The sequence below is a fragment of the Chiloscyllium plagiosum genome, chromosome 28 (genome assembly GCF_004010195.1).
Source record: "Chiloscyllium plagiosum isolate BGI_BamShark_2017 chromosome 28, ASM401019v2, whole genome shotgun sequence".
Classification (NCBI taxonomy): Eukaryota; Metazoa; Chordata; class Chondrichthyes; order Orectolobiformes; family Hemiscylliidae; genus Chiloscyllium; species Chiloscyllium plagiosum.
The window spans coordinates 13,795,190-13,817,076 of NC_057737.1; the positions used below are offsets into that span (position 1 = coordinate 13,795,190).

The 21,887-nt window shown below is 42.8% G+C and overlaps 1 protein-coding gene across 1 annotated transcript in view; it reads right to left on the reverse strand.

The window, feature by feature from the left end:
* vps53 (VPS53 subunit of GARP complex) overlaps positions 1 to 4,443 on the reverse strand; it is a 231,859-nt gene extending 227,416 nt beyond the window's left edge. Inside the window, exon 1 of the mRNA XM_043718341.1 lies at positions 4,267 to 4,443. Within this exon, the coding sequence (XP_043574276.1) occupies positions 4,267 to 4,428 (162 nt within the window). The 5' untranslated portion in view covers positions 4,429 to 4,443. The remainder of the gene's footprint in view (positions 1 to 4,266) is intronic.
* Positions 4,444 to 21,887: the final 17,444 nt, after the last annotated feature.

The following is a 21,887-nucleotide window of genomic DNA, read 5'->3' on the forward strand; positions in this document are numbered from 1 at the left end:
GGTTGTTTTTCAGACTGGAGGCCGGTGATAAGTGGAGTGTCACAAGGATCAGTGCTGGGTCCTCTACTTTTTCAAATTTACAGAAATGATTTGGATGTGGTACGTGTATGGAATGAGCTGCCAGAGGAAGTGGAAGATGCTGGTACAATTGCAACATTTAAATGGCATCTGGATGGGTATATGAATAGAAAGAGTTTGGAGGGATATGGGCCAGGTGCCAGCAGGTTGGACTAGATTGGGTTGGGATATTTGTTTGGACCTTAGTCCACTACACTACAAAATTGGAGGTGTAGTGGACAGCGAAGAGGGTTACCTCAGATTACAACAGGATCTTGACCAGATGGGCCAATGGGCGGAGAAGTGGCAGATGGAGTTTAATTTAGATAAATGAGAGGTGCTGCATTTTGGGAAAGCAAATCTTAGCAAGACTTGTACACTTAATGATAAGGTCCGAGGGAGTGTCGCTGAACAAACAGACCTTGGAGTGCAGGTTCATAGCTCCTTGAAAGTAGAGTTGCATGTGGATAGGATAGTGAAGGTGGTGTTTGGTATGCTTTCCTTTAGTGGTCAGAGTATGGAGTACTGGAGTTGGTTGGTAGGTCATGTTGCCGCTGTACAGGACATTGGTTAGGCCACTTTTGGAATATTGCGTGCAATTCTGGTCTCCTTCCTATCAAAAAGATGTTGTGAAACTTGTCAGAAATGATTTATAAGGATGTTGCCAGGGTTGGAGGATTTGAGCTATAGGGAGAGGCTGAATAGGCTGTTTCCCCTGGGGCTGTTTCCCCTGGAGCGTCGGAGGCTGAGGGGTGACCTTGATCCAGAAAGGAGTTTTCAAACTGCTTTAAGATGATCCCAGATCTCCAAAGGTAAAAGAGAACAAAGCTTCCCAATCCCACAAAATTATTTTGCTTAAAAAGACATTGTTTCTCACAAGCAAATTCTCTACATTCCAACTTGTTGATTTTAAGTCTGATTCTATCCACAGATCTGGCAAATAGGTTTGACCAAAAGGATAATGAGTTTTCAGATGAAGTCCTTGTTATCTCAACATATTTCCATAACGCAAGTTTCAGAACAACCATGAACTTCGAGTCCAGTATGACAGTTCTTCAGAGTCATACTGAACTTGAAACTTAACTCTTTCTCTCTCCACAGATGCTGGCAGACCTGTTGAGTGTCTCCAGTTTTCAATATTTTGTTTCAGATTTCCAGCATTCACAGTAATTTGCTTTTATATTAACCCTGATGACTCCTTCAGAATCTCTCAATAAATTGGGTACAATGATCCTATTGTGATCTCAAACAAGGCTATCTCATTTCTTGCGAATCTACTTACCCCACCTCAAAACTTTATTCAACTGGAGTCATTTTCTAATATGAGGACACTATCAACACCTTGTCAAACAGAACAGCTGAATCTTTCTCCTATCCATTGTATTTAAACAAAAAAGGCAAAATCACTTAATAATCATTTCAGTATTGTTCCCACCTAGCATGCAAGCTTTTACATGTATCAGTATTAAACACAATTCCATTCATCTGATATTCCTTGTAGTGTGCATGCATCCAGTTCTTTAGATCCCCAGTTTTCACATACAACTTACCATTACCGACAAGTAATTCTGCGAACAAATTATTAATCAGGTGATTGACAGACTTGTGAAAATGGTAATCTTTGGATGAACTTTAGGTGACTTATAGGTGGTATTGTCCAATTAATATAAAACAAAGAACTGCAGATGCTGGACCTCTGAAACAAAAATAAATAAATTGTTGGAGAAACTCAGCAGGTCTGGCAGCATCTGTGAAGAGAAAACTGAGTTAATGTCACAGGGTTGGGGGAGTCCAGGACTAGAGGGCATAGGTTTAGGGTGAGAGGGGAAAGATTAAAAAAAAAGACCTAAGGGGCAACTTTATCTCACAGAGGGTGGTACGTGTATGGAATGAGCTGCCAGAGGAAGTGGAAGATGCTGGTACAATTGCAACATTTAAATGGCATCTGGATGGGTATATGAATAGAAAGAGTTTGGAGGGATATGGGCCAGGTGCCAGCAGGTTGGACTAGATTGGGTTGGGATATTTGTTCGACAAGTTGGACTGAAGGGTCTGTTTCCGTGCTGTACACCTCTATGACTCTTATGCTTTGAGTCCAGTGACCCCTCATCAGGATTCCAATGAATTCATTTTCATTGGTGTCATGTCTGGAATAATATTCTGATTTTGTGTGTTAATATGCCACCAATTGTGGAATTGCTTTATGTAGATATTTTGGTAGGAACAGGAATGGAATTCAATTTGCACAGGAATTTGGTAAATACTGGAATAAAATTAATTATAATAATCTTCCTAATGTTGGGAAATTGGTGCAAAGAAAATAACTAATGAAAAATCATAGAATCCCTACAGTGTGGAAACAGGCCATTAGGCCCAGCAAGTCCACACCAACCCTCCAAAGAGTAATCCACCCAAGTTCATTCCTCTACCTTATTACTCTAGGTTCCCCCTGACTAATGCACCTAACCTACACATCCCTGAACACGGTGGGCAATTTAACATGGCCAATTCACCTAACCTGCATATCTTTGGACCTTAGGAGGAAACTGCAACACCTGGAGGAAGCCCACACAGACACAGGAAGAATGTGCAAACTCCCCACACAGCCGCCAGAGGCAGGAATCAAACCCACACCCCTGACGCTGTGAGGCAGCAGTGCTAACCACTGAGCCACCATGTTGCTTTATTATTTTTAAAATATATTTATAAGATGAGACTGTTACTGACAGAGTCAGCATTTCTCCCCTCAAATTAACAGATGATGGTGACACTTTCTGGAGTTGGTGCAGTATTTGTATTGTAAATGTAGTCACTGTGCTGTTAGTTGACCCACCAGTGAAAAAGCAGTGACATATTTCCCAGTTAGGAAAACGTGAGACCTAGGGGAGAGAAGGCAAGCTTTGGTGATCTTTTGTGCCTGTTGTCCTTGCCCATCTAGGCAGTAGACTTCATGGGATTGAAAGATGTTGTCAGAAATGAGCTACTTCAAAATAAATGATTACTTGAAGTGCTTGATAGCAATCAAGCAGTCTCCTTTGCCCCTGCTATCAAGCTCCTTAAGTGTTATTGGAACTGCACTCATCCAGGAAAGTAATGAATATACCATCACAGTCCTGCCCTGTACATGGTTGATGGTGGAAAAATTCTCAGGAGTCAGAAATTGAGTTACTTAGTGCAGAGTATCCAGCCTCTGATCTGCTCTTCTATGCACAGTATTGTATGACAATTTCTATTTTTGTTTATTATTTGAAGAATCTGGGCAAGCTGGAATAAAGGAGTCAAGCCCAGCAAAGTTTGGTGGGTGATTGTGTACTTGCATGATATATTAGGTCAGCTCTAAGCTTATAACTGTATTTCATTTTCATTGGTGTCATGTCTGGAATAATACTCTGATTTTCTGTATTAATATTCCACCAATTGTGGAATTGCTTTATGTAGATAATGAAATGGGAAAATTTGGTACTTGTGATGCAGCAGTCCCAAAGATGTGACTGGTGCTGGATTGCAGGTTCAAAGATTTTTAGTTTAATGTACAAGTAGAAGTACACCATTTGGCTCAGTGGTTAGCACTGCTGCCTCACAGCATCAGGGACCCAGGTCCAATTCCAGCCTGGGTAGAGTTTGCACATTCGCCCCAGATCTACATGGGTTTCCTCCAGGTGCTCCAGTTTCCTCCCACAGTCCAAAGATGTGCAGGTTAGGTAAATTGGCCATGCTAAATTGCCTATAGTGTTCAGGAATGTAGGTTCGGTGCATTAGTCAGGGGAAACAACAAGTAATAGGGTAGGGGAATGGGTTTGCAGGGTTACTCCTCAGAGAGTCAGTGTGGACTTGTTGAACCTAATGGCCTGTTTCCACACTGTAGAGATTCTATGAATTTGATCCCTCAAGTCAGGGATGATCTTTTTAAAAATCGACGGGTTCACAGTTTGTGTCATCTCCTCTAGCAGCTATGTGTGAGTCGCAGCTCAACAGGTTTGGGCAAAATGCAAAAGTAAAGGAGTCTACTGGTTTGGAGAGATGACTAAGAGCTGTTGTGACTCAGTGCAAGTGGCCAGGGACACTGCAGGACCCTGACAGACAGCTGTCAACAAACAATTAAGACCACCCCACCCTTTATTATTGGGCAGTCACCTCACCCCGCTCCTCGCCAAAGTTAATAAAAAGCCTCAGCCCGCCCCCCGTCACTTTCGAAGGACCGCCCTGTACCTGCTCGATCGCCTGCTGCACCTCCGGAGACAGGTGCAAAACACCCTCTAACTCATCCACACACTCCAGCTCTTCCTCCTCCATGGTGGCGGCCATTGCCGGCGATTTGCACGCTGGGATACAGGAGGACTCAGCCGAAGACTGGCCGGGAGGCTGGGTCATCACGTGATCTGGGCGGAGCCCCAGGTCATTGAAAGACAAAGAGAGAGACTATTGGAGAAAATTAGCAATTTCTGACAGCCAGGAAAAAGTAGTATTTACTGGGGGACAGGGTAGAAGTGAGGAGATGGAGCCCAGAGAGAGTGAGATAGATATGAAAGGTGTAAGGAATGAAAACATTTCTAAAAAAATGAAATGGAGAAGTTTAGATTGGATTATCTACAGTGTGGAAGCAGGCCATTAAGCCCAACAAGTCCAGCACTCACTTTCACCTCCAAGTCCACACCGACCCATTTCCCTCTGACTAATGCACCTAACACTGTGGGCAATTTAGTATGGCCAGTTCATCTAACATGCACATCTTTGAATTGTGGGATGAAACCCACACAGACACAGGGAGAATGTGCAAACTCCGCACAGTCACCTGCGATGCGATATCAAACCCAGGTCCTTTATACTGTGAGGCAGCAGTGCTAATCACTGAGCCACCGTGCCACCATAAATAAGCAAGGAGATTGTGGATAGCAGGTCAGGGGCAGAAGAAAAGCTGAATAAGTGATAATAAGAGCAAAGGGCAAGGGAAAATGGATGAGCTGTATTGAATGCCACCCATTATAGTGGTTAGAGACTGAAAAAAATTGCAGACGCAAGACTCCAAGGTAGACAAGCAGGAGGCCGGGAGAACACAGCAAGCCAGGGCAACCACACCCTCCCCCCACTTCCATTTATCTCATTGACCCTTCTAGTCACCAACTGGATTCATTCCTCCTAGCGATCAACCAGGTCATACCCTCTTCCTGTGTTCACCTATCTCTACCTCACCACCCTGCACCACCACCCAACTGCAACTCCACTGACACCAATCCCCAGTCCTGAAGAAGGGTTGCACCTGAAATATTGACTTCTCCACCTCCCGTTGCTGCCTGGTTTTCTCTGTTCCTCCAGCCTTCAGCTTGTCTACCCATTATTAGTAAGCCCAGGAGAACATGGGAATAGGTGACTGTGCTAATAATAACCCAGGTCATAACAGAAACAAAAACAAAAGTTGCTGGAAAAGCTCAGCAGGTCTGGCAGCATCAGAACCGTTCTGAGGAAGGGTCACTGGATCCAAAATATTAACTGATTTCTCTCCACAGATGCTGCCACACCTGCTGAGATTTTCCAGCAAATTCTGTTTTTGTTTCTGTAATGACACTGGTCGCTTTTAGCACAATCACCTATTCCCATGTTCTCTTAGGCCCATGAAAATGGATGGCATTCAGTACACTCACCCATTTTCTCCTGCCCTTTGCTCTTATTCAGCCATCCTGGCCTGCAATCAGCAGGTGTGGCAGCATCTATGGAGGGAAATCAGAGTTAACGTTTCAGGTCCAATGACCCTTCATCAGAACAGTTCTGATGCTGCCAGATCTGCTGAGCTTTTCCAGCAATTTCTGTTTCTGTTTTTGTTCCTGATTTACAGCATCGACAGCTCTTTTGGTTTGTATTTAACCGTGTCATAATAGGACAGGATGTGGGTTGGATAAAAAATACATGGAAGGATGTGAATCAAGCTCTAAAGTTATTGAACTCAATATTGAGTCTGAGATGTTGCAGGGTCCCCACACAGAAAATGAGATGTTGTTCTCTGAGCTTTTGCTGAGGCTTGCTGGAGCACTGCATCAAGCCTGTGATGGAAATGTTAGTCAGTGAACACTGTGGTGTGTTGAAGTGACAGACAACTGGAAGCTTGGGGTCATTTTTGCAAACAGAACATAGGTGCTCTGCAAAGCAGTCACCCAGCCTGTATTTTGTCTCCCCGATGTAGAGGAGACCACACTGAACAGCAAATACAGTCGACTGAACTGAATGAAGTACAGGTAAATCGCTGCTTCACTTGGAAAGTATGTCTGAGGTCTTGGATTGTTAGATGGTAAATGGGCAGGTATTACACCTTCTGCAATCGCATGGGAAGATGCTGTAGTGGGTGTGAGGCAATGTTGGGAATGGAGGAGAAGTGGACCAGGGTGTCCTGGAGGGGGTGGTCCCTGCAGAATGCCTCATTCCTGATGAAGGGCTGATGCCCGAAATGTCGATTCTGCTGCTCCTCGGATGCTGCCTGACCTGCTGTGCTTTTCCAGCACACACTCTCAACCCTGCAGAATGCTGATAGGGAGGGAAAGGAATATGTCTGGTCATGGCATCCTGTTGGGGGTGAGAGATATGGCAGCTTACGTTCCAAAGGCTGCAGAGGCTGGTGGAATGGTCATTGAGAATCTGTTGTGGGAGGGAAAGAAAGGAGTGAGGGCAGACGTGTGGGAGATGGATCAAACATGGCTGAGGGCCCTATCAACTGCAGTGGTGGGAAATCCTCAGTTAAGGAAAAAGGTGGACATTTGAGGATTCCTGCAGAAGGTGGCATCTTCAGAATAAATACAACAGAGCTGGAGAAACTAGGGGAATGGGATGGAGTTCTTGCAGGAAGCAGGGTATGAGCATGTATAGTCGAGGTAAATGTTGAAGTCGATGGGTTTGCATTGTATATTGGTGTCCAGCCTATCCCCAGAAATGGAAACAGATGTTGCAGAAGGAAAGGGAAGCATCAGATGGAGCAGGTGAAGGTGAGGACAAGCTGGGAATTGGAAGCAAAATAAATTAAATTTTTCCAGTTCAAAACTTTGTCTTCAGCATAAATACCACTGCTGGTGCTGACAGTTCTGAGGAAGAGTTACCAGACTTGAAATGTTAACTCTGTTTCTCTTTCCACAGATGTTCCCAGACCTGCTGAGTTTCTCCAGCAATGTCCGTCATCGTTTCAGTTCTCTGGCATTCGCAGTTCTTTGTTTTATTCCAGCCAGAGAGAGTCAGAAATGAGGGCTTCTAATGGAGTAGGGTTAGTGTCCTTGCCTCTCATTCAAGAGACTGGGATTCAAGTCCTACCTGCTCCAAAAGTGTGTACTAACATCTCTAAACAAGCTGATTAGTAATTAGCCTTTAAAATTAAAAATCTGTGAAACTTAATGTTTTCACTCATATTAGTGATGGGACTTAGTTGTGACTGAGCCTATGTCGTGCAGCAAATTGTTGTCCAAATTTCTTAAAGTTTTGCAGGAAGTGGATTTGGTCATCAGAAATCCGTGGTTTCTCTAATTTTGGAAAATAAATATTAATAAGCTTATACCAGGGAGAAACTTGGAAATTTTATGTGGTTGAGGTGGTGTGTTTAGGGCCTTGGATGGTGAGGAGGAAGAAAGGAGCAGGTTTCATGTATCGGTTTTACTGGTATCTTGAAGTATACAATATGAGCTGGACCACTAAAGCTCATTCACCAGTTTTCCTTAAGAGGTAGCAGCATTTGTTGCTATCGATCACATTGCAGAATAAATAAATCTTTGCCGTTAACAAATCTGTTAAGGTGAAGTAATTATTTGTTTCACAGAGATGCAAACAGAAACTTGTAATTTCTGGAAGTGCCAAATCAGAAGCAACACTGAAAGACCTCAGCAGGTGACAGATGGAAAAGTGCACTTGGCCCATCTTAATTCATTTAACCAGACACACATGACATTAACTTTTTAAATTGTTTCTTAAAGTCTTTCTGATTAATGATCCAAAGCATTTTGGAATCAGGTATTCCTGATGTTGAACATCAGACCTGCGGTACGTTTTAGGTTGGTGAAGGGTTTTACAGATTAGAGAGCCTAAGTAGATGGAGTTCAAATACTGATCAAACATAATGGAATTGAATTTTAGAACAAGTTCAAGGGTTTGACTAAACTACCTATGTTCCTGGGTTCCTAAATAATTCAAAATGTTTGCTGCTGCTATTTTATCTGTACATTGATCACTCTTCAAATAAAATGATTACTTTCACAAACAGATTATTTGTGACAATTGGTAACCTAATTATACATTGTAACTAATTAAGTGTAGAGTTTAACAAATATATAGAGGAGATTCAGGTAGCTAAATTACAGTTGTAACCTCTGTCATTATAGAAACTGGAATGGGCACAGTGCTGAGCAGAGCTAAACTATTATGCATATATTATTAATAAATAATGTTAGAACAAAGACCTGGAGATGTGGCCTGAGGTTATATTCATAGATGGACTCATACTAAAAGATTTTTCATCTTTAGTTGCTGTGATAATATTGGGTATGTCAGACAATTTGTACACAGCAAACTCGTGCAAATAACAATGTAATATCGACTTAGATAATCAATTTTAATTATGTTATTGAGGGCTAAGACACTGGAGTAACCCTCTGTGCTTCTTTGATCTTTTATATCCATCACTAGGAACATGTAGGGGATACAGTTTAACATCTAATCTGAAAAAAGCACCACCAATAATGCAGCATTCCTTCAGACCTGAACTTCAGTGTCAGCCTAGATTATTGGGCTCAAAAGTCTTTGGTGTGGAAAATTGAGCCAACAATCTTTTGTCTTCAAGTCAAAGGTGCAACTAACTGAGCAACAGCTGACACTTAATAAAATCCTCAATGCTGTAAAGTATGAAACTCAAATGGAAAATGCTGAAATTAAACAGTTCAGCCACAATCAGTAAAGAGAAAAATGCTACTCAATCAATTATACATAGTATACCTCACAACAGTAGGTGGCAGATTTGTACAATATCAGTCCTCCTGCATCCCTGCCTTTTACCTGGTCCTTGAGATCTTTCTGTTGCTGTGAATTCCCAATAACTGAATTGATTATAGGAAGGTAAGAGACACTACATTGAGAATTCTACAAGTGTAGAATGACACAGGACCAGAAAGCTAATGTTAGATTGCAGCTTTATCACACTTTCTTCTCTAGGTCCACTTAGGTGTGTTTCTAGCTGTTGTTAATCAACCTGTGCAAACAAACTGCTAGAGCATGTGGGACTTAAACCTGGACTTTCTAGCTTGGAAGTGGGGGACACTAATACGATGCCACAAGATCCCTACAAGTGTATTGTGTTACAGGTATTAAGTCTACCCAATAGTTCTCAGCTGTTAATTACATGTTATATTAGCAAGGAGTTGCTTCTTGGCTCTGTACTAATAAAACCAAATTGAAGCAAATTAACTTTTAAAATCTTAAGCTCCTTTTTACCTTTCCCAGAAGTCCAGAAGATGTGGGCAATTGGCTGAAAATTGGACCAGGGCAGTTCAAACATGGAAAAGCTCAGGTTGGAAATCAGTGTAGATAAAGCATTGAAAAAGCTTTGAAGGGGAAAAGAGGGCCTAAGGTAGGGTGGTGTTTAGAATGAACAGGGGAATAGAAACAGAAACGTTTGGGGGGGTTGGCATGGGACAGTGCAGCATTGATGCAAGAGCAATTAAGAGTGATGAAGCCATCAAAATGATGAAGAGCCAAAGCTAATAGAATAGGAAAGCAATAACTAGGGACAGATAACAGAGCTACATTTTCATGTGTGTGTGTGTGTTAGATGAGACTTAAAAGTCTCATCTAACACACACACATATGAAAATGTAGCTCTGGAGAGTAGCACTTTAAGTCTCTGGAGAGACTTAAAAGACTAATACCAGAAATGGGTCCCTTTTCTTTTGGAAAAAGAAGACCAAGGAAGACTTTAGGATTATGAAAGATTTTATAGTGTGCACACAGAGAAAACATTTCCTCTTGTATGGGAGAGGCCTTCAATACACAATCGCAGGGAGATGATGGGATTGTGATAATGTCACTGGACTAGTAACCAAGTAAGCCCAGGCTATTGTAGTGAGGGCATGGGTTCAATCACACCATGGTGGTTAGTGGAATGTAATTTATTAATCTGGAAAATAGTCGTGGCACTACCACCATGCTAAATGAGTCAGGCTTCAAACATATCTAGCAACTCAAAACTAAGCACCCATGAACCCATCAACAGTACCAGAATTGTATTCATGCCAATCTTACATACAGGTATATCCCCATTCTAGCATTACGTCTCCCAGGAGATTAACCCTCATTTAATGAAGAGCACAGAAGAACAAGCCAAGAGCGCTCCCAGGCATACGTAAAAAATGAATTGTCAACCTGGTGAAACTACAAAACAAGCCAAATATTAGAAGCAATATTCAACAGACAGGGCTAAGTGATCCCACAACCAACTGACCGAATCTAAGCTCTGGAGACCTGCCATATCTAGTGAATGGTGGTGGACAATTAAACTACAGGTAATTATGCTATAACGCAGTGGTCCTGTTATCATGCAATCCCGTGTTATAAGAAAATTGCACAAACAGCAGCACCATTTAAACTAATGAGGATGGAATTGCATTATAACTTAAACACGCTTTAAAACTTTGTGCTTTAGAAACAGTGTCCCCAATTCGGCAATTGCGCTATAGCGAATTTGTGTTAACAAAATGCACGTTATAGCAGAATGACCTGTACTAACAAGAGGTTACAAATATCACCATCCTCAATGCTGGAAGAATTCAATGCATCAATTCAAAATACAAAGCTGAAATCAGAAACTGAACTGGACCATCCCATGTAAAAAACTGTGGTTACAAATGTAGGCCAGAGGCTCGGAATTCTGTGGGAACGAAGTTACCTCCTGACTCCCCCAAGCCTATCCACTATCCACATGGTGCAAACTATAAGTGTCATAGATAATTCCCCATTTGACTGGATGGGTGCAGTTCTAGCAACACTCAAGAAGCTTGACACCATCCAGGACAAAGCAGCCCATTTAATTGGCACTACATCCAATACCTTCAACATTCACGGCCTTCACAACTGATGCAGAGTGACAGCAGTGTGCACCATCCACAAAGATGCACTGCAGTAATTCACCAAGGCTCCTTCAACAGCACATTCTAAACCAGAGACCTCTATCATATAGAAGGATGAGAGCAGGGGATGGATGGCAACACCATCATCTACAAGTTCCTTTCCTAGCCAAGCACAATTCTGACTTCAAACATCGCTGTCAGTGGTCAAAATCGTGGGACTACATCCCTAACTGCAATGTGGGTCCACCTACACCATGTCAACGGCAGCAATTAAAGAAGTCAGCTTACTCCCACCTTCTCAAGAGCAATTAGAGAGAGATAATAAATGTGGCTGAGCCAGTGGTGCCTACATCCCATGAATAACAAAAAAACTTTTTGTTTGAAGGAGTGGGAAGTGGATAAACACAGAAACTGAGCAACTAATATTTGAGCAGTGGGTCAGGAAAGGCAGCAAGTATTCACATTAAACCAGAGTGTTTCAGGGGAAAGATTTGAAAACTAATTCAAGATCTGACAATAGCCATAGGAAGACATTTCAGAACATGTTAACAACACTATTGAACATATACTAATAATTATGATTGCCACTTCAGATATTTAATAAAGAGTGTCTGTGTACGTAAGAGTCATAGTCATAGAGACATAGAGGTGTACAGTATGGAAACAAACCCTTCAGTCCAACTCATCCATTCTGACAGATTTTCATAACTTAATCCAGATGCCTTTTAAATGCTGTAATTGTACCAGCCTGCACCACTTCCTCTGGCAGCTCATTCCATACATGCACCACCTTCTGTGTGAAAAAGTTGCCACTTAAGTCCCTTTTGAATCTTTCCCATCTCATTCTAAACCCATGCCCTCTAGTTTTGTACTCCCCTGCCCTGGGGAAAATACCTTGGTTACTCACTTCATCTATGCCCCCATGGTTTTATAAACCTATATAAGGTCACCCCTCAGCTTCTGACGCTCCAGGGAAAATAGCCCCACCTTATTCAGCCTCTCCCTATAGCTCAAATCCTCCAAACCTAGCAATATCTTTGTAAATCTTTTCTGAACCTCTGCAAGTTTCACAACGTCTTCCTAGAGCAGGGAGACCAGAATTGCACACAGTATTCCAAAAGTGGCCTAACCAAAGTCCTCTGCAGCCGCAACATGACCTCTGAACTCCTTTACTCAATACTCTGACCAATAAAGGCAAGCATACCAAAGGCCTTCATTATTACCCTGTTGATCTGCAATTCCACTTTCAAGGAACTATGAACCTGTACTCCAAGATCTGTTTGTTTGGCAACTCCCTTACCTTCCCTCCATCAAATGTATAAGTCCTGCCCTGATTTGCTTTTCCAAAATGCAGCACCTCACATTTATTTAGATTGAACCCCATCTGCCACTCCTCAGGTTGTCAGCCCATCTGATCAAGATCCCATTGTACCCTGAGGTCACCTTCTTTGCTGTCCACTACACACCAGTTTTGGTGTCATCAGTAAGCAGTAATAACAGACATAGATACAATAAATATTGATGTAAAATCCTCTCTGGAACACAGGGAATGCCTTCTCATGGTCTGTTTTTCAAGTTCAGCCGGATCAATGGTACTGTTTCAATGTCCTTTGTTATTGAGGCTAAACACAAAAAGAAAATGTGACATTTAGAAATATAAGTGATCTTCTTGTACATTAGAATCAAATGTTGTTCAAGGAAATGGGATTTTTTGACATCCCTTTTGCTGTAGGTCCAATGCATCAAAGGTTATATGTCTCCCACTATGTCACAACCCATCAGCACTGTGAACATTGGCCTTGACTATTGATTGGTCTCAGAGTCAGTAACCCATGAATTTGATTTCATTGAGAGTGAACACAGCCTGTAATTGGGTGCTCCTACTCAGGTCATAGCCCGAACTTTTGCACAATGATCAGACTCTATCTTATTAGCAAATATTTATCAATGTAAGCTGTGGCTTTGCTGGCAACCCTCTTGCTTTCAGTCCCACTCCAGGAGGTGAAGGACAGAAATCAGCACTGACGGTCGAAGTGCTGATCTTGAGAGAGTGTTACACAGTCTGAAATGTTAAACGGAGCCCCTTCTTCCTGCAGAGCTGAATGTTTAAGATCCCATGGCACTATTTTGAGCAACAGCCCGGTGTCCTGCTAGCATTTATCCCTCAAAGAGCAGCACAAAAAAATAAATTCATACAATCCCTAAAGTGTGGAAGCAGGCCATTTGAGTCCATACATGCCCTCTGAAGACCATCCTACCCAGAGCCACCCCCCTACCCTAACTCCACATTTCCCATAGCCAATCCACCTCACCTGCACATCTTTGGACTGCAGGAGTAAACCAATGCAGACATGGGGAGAATGCGCAAACTCTGCACAGACAGTCACCTGAGGCTGGAAACAAACCCAGGTCCCCAACACTGTGAGGCTGCAATGCTAACCCCTCAGCCACCATGCCAGTGACCAGCCAATCATTACCACATGGCTATTTATTTGAGCACACATTGGCAGCTGCATTCTAATAGTGACTACTGGTTGTAAAGCAGATCCAGTGGTCATGTAAAGTGCAATATAAATGCACATCTAGGGCTCTAGTAGTGCAATGTCCTTACCTCTCAGCTGGAAGATTCCAGTCCAACTTGCCTCATACCTGTATCATTGTGTTTTGTTCTATTCTTTTATGGGATATTGATGTCACTGGCTGGGCCATCCTGAATTGCCCTTGAGAAGGTCATGATGAGCTGCCTCTTTGAACTGCTGCAGTCCATATGCATGAATAGGTTGATTATAGTTGCGAGTCTTTCCTTCTTGGTCTTTGGATCTAAAACATCCCTCAATAAAAGGTATGGTTTGTCCCTTTCCTAAATACAAAAAGACTTAATTTACATATGTTGAAACTTATGGGCACACCATTTAAGATATTTACCATACAACACATTTAAAATATTCTATTAGATTTCTGGCTTAACTCTAAACAACCAGCATGGTCATTTGCAATGGGTCTTCAGTAGATGCCATATTGATGATGGTACCATTTGGAAAGAAGGTGAAGGGGATCAATTGTGGGGAAGAATTTCCTGTTAGTTTTTAAACATCACTGTCAGGCTGAAGTAAGTGTTAAGAGCTCACTTCATGTGGGAAGAGTCCCTCACTGGGACTCCAGAGCCATTGATGAATGGCCGGAAGGTGTGCCCACTGACCACTTAAAGATGGCAGCTGGGCTCTTCAAGCTGGATGGGCCTCAGTGTGAAACAGTTGATGCTAGTGTGCAGGGTGAGTGGCTAAGCTGTAATCCTCAGGATCCAGTCCTGCTCTCTCTCTGGAATCCGTCAGCTGGCCTCAGCAACCCCAATGAACCACCTATGGGTGGGTAACCCTGTTAATATCTCCACTCCACCACCAAGAGACTGGCTCAAAGACCAGTTAACGAAGCCGGAAGCAGGGCTATTTATTGTACCTGTCTCCCTCCAGTCCTTGGCAGGGTCACAAAAACCTGTTTTTTAAATGGCAGCAGACATTAAGTTTCTATCGGCCCTGAGTGACAGTGACTGTCAGATACCCATTCAGTTGTGGAAGACCACTACAGCCAATCCAATCCAATTCCTATTCTCAAACATCAAGTATGTATGAGTAGCTGTGGGCATTGCCCATCAGACTGGGATCAACTGATCCTTCATAGATCAAGAGTCAAGATAGATTCCTAGCTTAGGGAACCTCAGCCAATCAATCACTAAACTCAAAGACGTTAGTCTATGATGCTTTATATCAGCAAAGATGTCAAAGTGACCTGTTGAGGATTATTAAAACATTTAAAGATCTATTGCAGGATGATTAAAGTTTTAACAGTTTGTGTAGGAACAGGAGATATGTGTTTAACCGATGTAAAAGAAAGAATAGTCTGGATGTTCTCTCTTTCCCTCTAAGGCAGTGAGCCTCAGGAATAGATTTTTCCGACTGGTGCAGTGGGTGTTGACTCTCCAAATGCCTTTAAGGTGGAGCTGAGCCAGTGACAGAGGCAGAGTTTGCATCTTGAAGAGATAAAAAAAATTACCCTTCTCTAACATCTTTCACAATCTCCACAGACACCTCAAAGGAAGTGGTATCATATTGGTAATGTCACAGGATGGGTAATTCAGAATTCTAAATTTAGTATTCTGGGGACATGGGTTCAAAATCCTACCACAGCAAATAGTGAAATTTGAATTCAATAAAGATCTGGCATTACGAAAAGCTAGCCTAATGTTGACCATGTAAACACTGTCATAGAGTCATAGAGTTATAAGGCATGGATACAGACCTTCAGTCCAACTTGTCCAAGCCAACCAAATGTCCCTAAATTAATCTAGTCCCAATTGCCAGCACTTGGCCCATATCCCTCAAAACCTTCCTATTCATATACCCATTCAGATGCTTTTTAAATGTTGTAATTGTCCCAGGCTCCATCACTTCCTCTGGCAGCATATTCCACTCACGCACCACCCTTTGTGTGAAAACGTTGCCCCTTTGGTCCCTTTTAAATCTTTTCCCTTCTCACCTTAAATCTATGATCTCTAGCTTTGGGGCTATTCACCCTATCCATGTCCCTCTGAGTTGATAAAGTTCTGTAACATCACCCCTCAGCTTCTGAGGTTCCAGGGAAAATAGCCCCAGCCTATTCAACCTCTCCCTGTAGCTCAACCCCTCCAATCCTGGCAACATCCTTGTAAATCTTTTCTGAACTCTTTCAAGTTTCACAACATCCTTCCTATAGCAGGGAGACCAGAATTGAATGCACTATTCTAAAAGTGTCCTAACCAAAGTCCTGTACAGTCACAGCATGACCTCCCAACTCCTTTACTCGATGCACTGACCAGTAAATGCAAGCATACCAAATGCATTCTTTACTATCCTATCTACCTGTGACTCTACTTTCAAGGAACTATGAACCTGCACTCCAAGGTCTATTTGTTCAGCAACAGTCCGCAGGACCTTACACTGTCAGTTGTTGTAAGGAAATAAAACCCCATCTGGTTCACAAATGTCCTTGAGGGAAAGAGATTGACCATCCTTATCTGGTGTGGCCTGCATATGACTGCAGATCCCCAGCAATGTTGCTAACTTTTAACCCTCTGGGCAATTAGGGAAGAGAAATAAATCTTGGACTTGCCAACATTGAGCATGAGCTATGAATGAATAAAAAAAAAAGTTTCAGAGCCAATGAAGTACTTTTAAGATGTAATATGGCAGCCAATTGGCTCATAGCAAGATCCCAATGTGATAATGACAAGATCACTTGTTTTTGTGCTGTTGACCAAGGGATAAATGTTGGCCAGGACACCAAGTGTAATTCCCTGCTCATCTTCAAAACAGTGCCACACGACCTTTTATCCATGGGATGGAGCATCAGCTTAATTCATCTAAAAGATGGTACCTCAGATGGTGCAGCATTCCAGCAGGTAAAAACAAGGACTGCAGCTGCTGGAAACCAGAGTCTAGATTAGAGTAGTGCTGGAAAAGCACAGCAGGTCAGGCAGCATCCGAGGAGCAAGAAAATCGATGTTTCGGGCAAAAGCCCTTCATTTGGAATAGAGGCAGGGTGCCTTGCAGAGTGGAGAGATAAATGAGAGGGGGATGGGGGTGGGGAGAATGTAACATAGAGTACAATAGGTGAATGGGGGTGGGGATGGAAGTGATAGGTCAGAGAGGAGGGTGGAGTGGATAAGTGGAAAGGAAGATAGGCAGGTAAGACAGGTCAGGGGGACAGTGCTGAGCTGGAAGGTTGGAGCTGGGGTGAGGTGGGGGAAGGAGAAATGAGGAAACTGGTGAAATCCACATTGATGCCCTGGGGTTGAAGTGTTCCGTGGCAGAAGATGAGGCGTTCCTCCTCCAGGCGTCGGGTGGTGAAGGAGCAGCATGTCCTCGACAGAGTAGGATGGGGGAGTTGAAATGTTGGGCCACGGGGCGGTGGGGTTGATTGGTGCAGGTGTCACGGAGATGTTCCCTAAAGCACTCTGCTAGGAGGCGCCCAGTCTCCCCAATGTAGAGGAGACCGCATCGGGAGCAACGGATGCAATAAATGACATTGGTGGATGTGCAGGTAAAACTTTGATGGATGTGGAAGGCTCCTTTGGGGCCTTGGATGGAGGTGAGGGAGGAGGTGTGGACACAGGTTTTGCAATTCCTGCGGTGGCAGGGGAGGGTACCAGGACAGGAGGGTCAGTTGTTGGGGGGCGTGGACCTGACCAGGTAGTCATGGAGGGAATGGTCTTTGCAGAAAGCGGAAATGGGTGAGGAGGGAAATTTATCCCTGGTGGTGAGGTCCGTTTGGAGGTGGCGGAAGTGTCGTCATATTATGTGGTTTATGCGGAGGTTGGTAGGGTGGAAGGTGAGCACCAGGGGGGTTCTGTCCTTGTTACGGTTGGAGTGTCAAATTTGAATTTGGTACACATGTCCAGGAGCTGGACCCAAGGTCATGTGACCCAGTTGCTACCAACCAAACCATTGTGTACTGAATAGAGGAGGTCTTTATTGGTTCACACTTGATCCACATGGTTCCTAAGGATTTGCCTCTCGTAAGAGAGTATATGATTTTGAGGAAGGTGGGGAAGAAGGAGGAGGTTTAGTTGTGATATATCTGCCATCACAGAGTGGGGGAGTTCACACGTTCAAATCAGAGACCATCCAAGGCTGTGTGGCAGAACTGTGGAGGGACTAAGCCCTGCCCTTCTATCAACAGAGCAAGACAAATACATGAATTAAATTGTGTCATATTTGTGCCAACAATTAAACACGCTTCAGTGAAAATATAAACATTTTAATCTCCCCATCATTTACACTGTAACATAGTACTTCATCAGCACAAAGGATCCCTTATCTCCCAATTTTATTTGACAACCTCTTAGTGAATGAGAATGAGCTGGCTATTGGCTGTTTTATGAAGCTGTGACAAATTATCTTATGAAATTAAACTGCTCCCGATGCAGACTGTCACAGCTGAAATCTAAAATACGTAATAACAAAGGAAAGTGATTTGTTTACCTTCATTTGATTGAACACCAGCATGTTGTTCTTTTCAATGCAAGATCTCTACGCTCCCCCCACCAAAAGCAATGCAGCAATCTCTGCAATTACTATTCCTGTTTCTTCAGGGCTGCCAATGCTTCCTTCCTCCAATTTATATCTTTTGTGCAGTCTGTTGTAATCCTCTTGCCAGTTCTCAATGTTTGTGCTGTTTTTGGTTTCCCTAAATAGCTTTTACAAAATGATTCAGGAAGCTAGGCAGACATATTTTGCATCCTTTCATATTAAATTTAGCAGAGGAAGGGAAGAAGGACTTGCCACTTCTCCAATCAGCTGGCAATATTGCACACCTTCATCATTCAATCAGTTTTGCTGTTAACTCTGGTATTTGATCATAGAATCATTGAAACGGAATCCACAGAAAGAGGCCCTGTGTGTCCATGCCACCAACGAGTGTCCATTCAAGCTCTTGATCCATGGGGCACTTCAAGCGCATATCCACAAGGAAAACAAACCTAACCTATCCAATCTTTCCTCCAGACATGCCAGTTGTCAATCAACTTTGACCTCAGTTTTTGCAGCGTGATTTCCCATCGGAGTACTCCATATTGAAGAAGCTGTTAACCTCAAAGGGACAGAAATATAATTTAGCGTTTAGCTGTTTTTGAATAGAAGCAAGATCACAAGAACTGAGGGAAAATGGAATAGTAGGATCTGTAGTTTGGGTGCAATCAAATGAGATGGTGGAATGGTTCATGACAAACAAGAAATCCAGCAGACATGTTGGGCTGAATGGCCTGCATTTGTGCTGTAATTTTAATGTGATTCTGTGAATTAAGTAACCTTGAGGAAGAAGGGATACTTTATGCATTATAACAGTTGCTTGCAGGTGGATTTTCCAAGTGCAGATCCAATTACAAAATGAATTATTTGGTGGTCCAGAATGTCTTTGGCAGAGCATATAATGTTGCGTTGCATTATAGTCGTCAGCCATCTTTGATAACTCACAATGCTCTCGCCATTATCCTTCCTAGATACGGCACAAACAATCGCTTTTGCCTTAAATTCTTCACTCTGCCAGAAAGTGTTGCAATAGTCTCAGCGTTATTTCTAGCTTTCTTCAAAACAATTGATGCTTTCAAAACAATTCCTGCAAAGAATTTCATAACTGGGTTTTAATTTGAGTTCTTGAAGAAAGCTGGGTGTTGAAACGTAGTATTGTTCCACAATTGCTTCTTCAAAAAATGATTAATCTCATCTCCTTTTCTCTTTTCAGTCTTGGTGCTAATCCACATTCGGGGCTTGGCCCCGAGATGTACATATTTTTGATAATTTGTGGGATAATTTGCCATTATCTCATGAATGGATACTTCATTCTAGTATCACTTGAGTCATTTTATGCAATTCCAGAAGCATTACAGTGTTCCATTCATATGCATGAGACAATTTGACAATTTACCAGTTAGGACAGGTTTGCATGCTCAATGTTTGTCCTGTTACCAGAATCACAGAGTTGTTAAAGCACAGAATCATGCCTGCACTGATTCTAATACCTAGCGCCAATCTCTTGCCTTCTCCCCACATCCCTGCACACCAAATAAATATTGTCTTGAATACTTCAGTTGCACCTGCCTCCACCACACTTCGACATGGTGTATTCCTTACCCCAACTACTCGCTGTGTGAAAAGGTATCCTTCTCACATCACCCTTGCTTCCTTTGCACATCAGCTCGCTCTCTGATACTCACTTTTGTTCTGCCAGGGTCACTCAACTCCTGAGGAGAAAGTGAGGACTGCAGAAGCTGGAGATCAGAGTCAAAACGTGTGAAGAGTTATGCTCGAAACTTTGACTCTCCTGCTCCTCAGATGCTGCCTGACTGGCTGTGCTTTTCCAACACCACACTTTTTGACACTCAACTCCTGATCTCATTAAAGCCTTGGTTCAAACATGGACAAAAGGCTGCATTTGACCAGGGGTGGCACCAAGAAAACACCTGGTGAAGCAACTAAAACATAAAATTAAATTAAATAACAACTGCACAAATGTTTCTAGTCATAAACATTTTTGAATAGGTAATTTTTCTCTCAAATTTATAGTAGGATGCAAACAGGTTTGAGCTTCAAGCTCTACTTAAATAAAACAAAACACACTGTGAGGACTAGGGATCTGAAACAAAAACAGAAATTGCTGGAGAAACTCAGCCGATCTGGCAGCATCTGTGCGAAGCAAGTAGAGATGACTTTTCGAATCCCGTGACTCCATCAGAACTGTTGGTAGCGAGGAAAAAGTGGTATTTGTGCTGAAGCTGAAATAAGTGAGAGTGGGCGGTGGAAGGGGGAGGGGGAAGGGGTTAAGTGGAGGTGGAGCCCAGGGAGAGAGAGACATATATGAACGGTGTAGGTAAATAAAGATTTCGAGTTGTAGCTGTACAAAACTCTGGTGTGGCCACACTTGGAGTATTGCATACATTTTTGGTTGCCACATTATAGGAAGGATGTGGAAGCATTGGAAAGGGTGCAGAGGAGATTTACCAGGATGTTGCCTGATATGGAGGGAAGGTCTTATGAGGAAAGGCTGTGGTACTTGAGGCTGTTTTTGTTAGAGAGAAGAAGATTGAGAAGTGACTTAATAGAGACATCCAAGATGATCAGGGGATTAGATAGGGTGGGCAGTGAGAGCCTTTTCCTCGGGGATGATAATGGCTAGCATGAGGTGACATAGCTTTAAATTGGCGGGTGATAGATATAGGACAGATGTCAGAGGTAGGTTCTATACTCAGAGAGTAGTAGGGGTGTGGACCGCCCTGCCTGCAACAGTAGTTGACTCACCAACTTTAAGGGCATTTAACTGTTCATTAAATAAACATATGAATGGAAATGGAATAGTGTAGGTCAGATGGGCTTCATATTGGTTTCACAGGGTGAGCAACATCAAGGGCTGAAGTGATTAAAATTGAGGATCTACTGGAACCCAGAATTAGAGAAGCACAGAGATTTCAGGTAGTGAATAAGACAGAGAAGGGCAGGGCACAGAGGGTTATGAGCATGAAGAGAAGAGGTGGTATCGAAGGGTTGTTTTTTGGACTGGAAGCCTGTGACCAGTGGCGTGTCACAAGAACTGTTGCTGGGTCCATTGCTTTATGTTATTTATATAAATGATCTGGATGTGAATACAGGAAGTATGGTTAGTAAGTCTACAGAAGGCACCAAAATTGGTGGAGCAGTGGACAGTAAAGAAGGTTATCTGAGAGTACAATGATCAGATGGACCGATGGGCTGAGGAGTGGCAGATAGAGTTAATGTAGATAAATGCTGCATTTTGGTAGGGCAAATCAGGACAAGACTTATACATTAATGGTCAGGTCATGGGGACTGTTGCTGAACAAAGAGACCTTGGAATGCAGGTTCAGAGTTCCTTGGAAGTGGAGTCGAAGATAGATAGGATAGTCAAGAAGGCGTTTGGTAGGCTTCAGGAAAGATGTTGTAAAACTTGAAAGGGTTCAGAAAAGATTTACAAGCATGTTGCCAGGGTTGTAGGGTTCAAGCTACAGGGAGAGGCTGAATAGGCTGGGACTATTTTCCCTGGAGCATCGGAGGCTGAGAAGTGACCTTATAGAGGTTTACAGAACCATAAGAGGATAGGGTGAATAGTCAAGGTCTTTTCCCCAGGATAGGGGAGTACAAAACTAGAGGGCATAGGTTTAAGGTGAGAGGGGCAAGATTTAAAAGGGACCTAAGGGACAATCTTTTC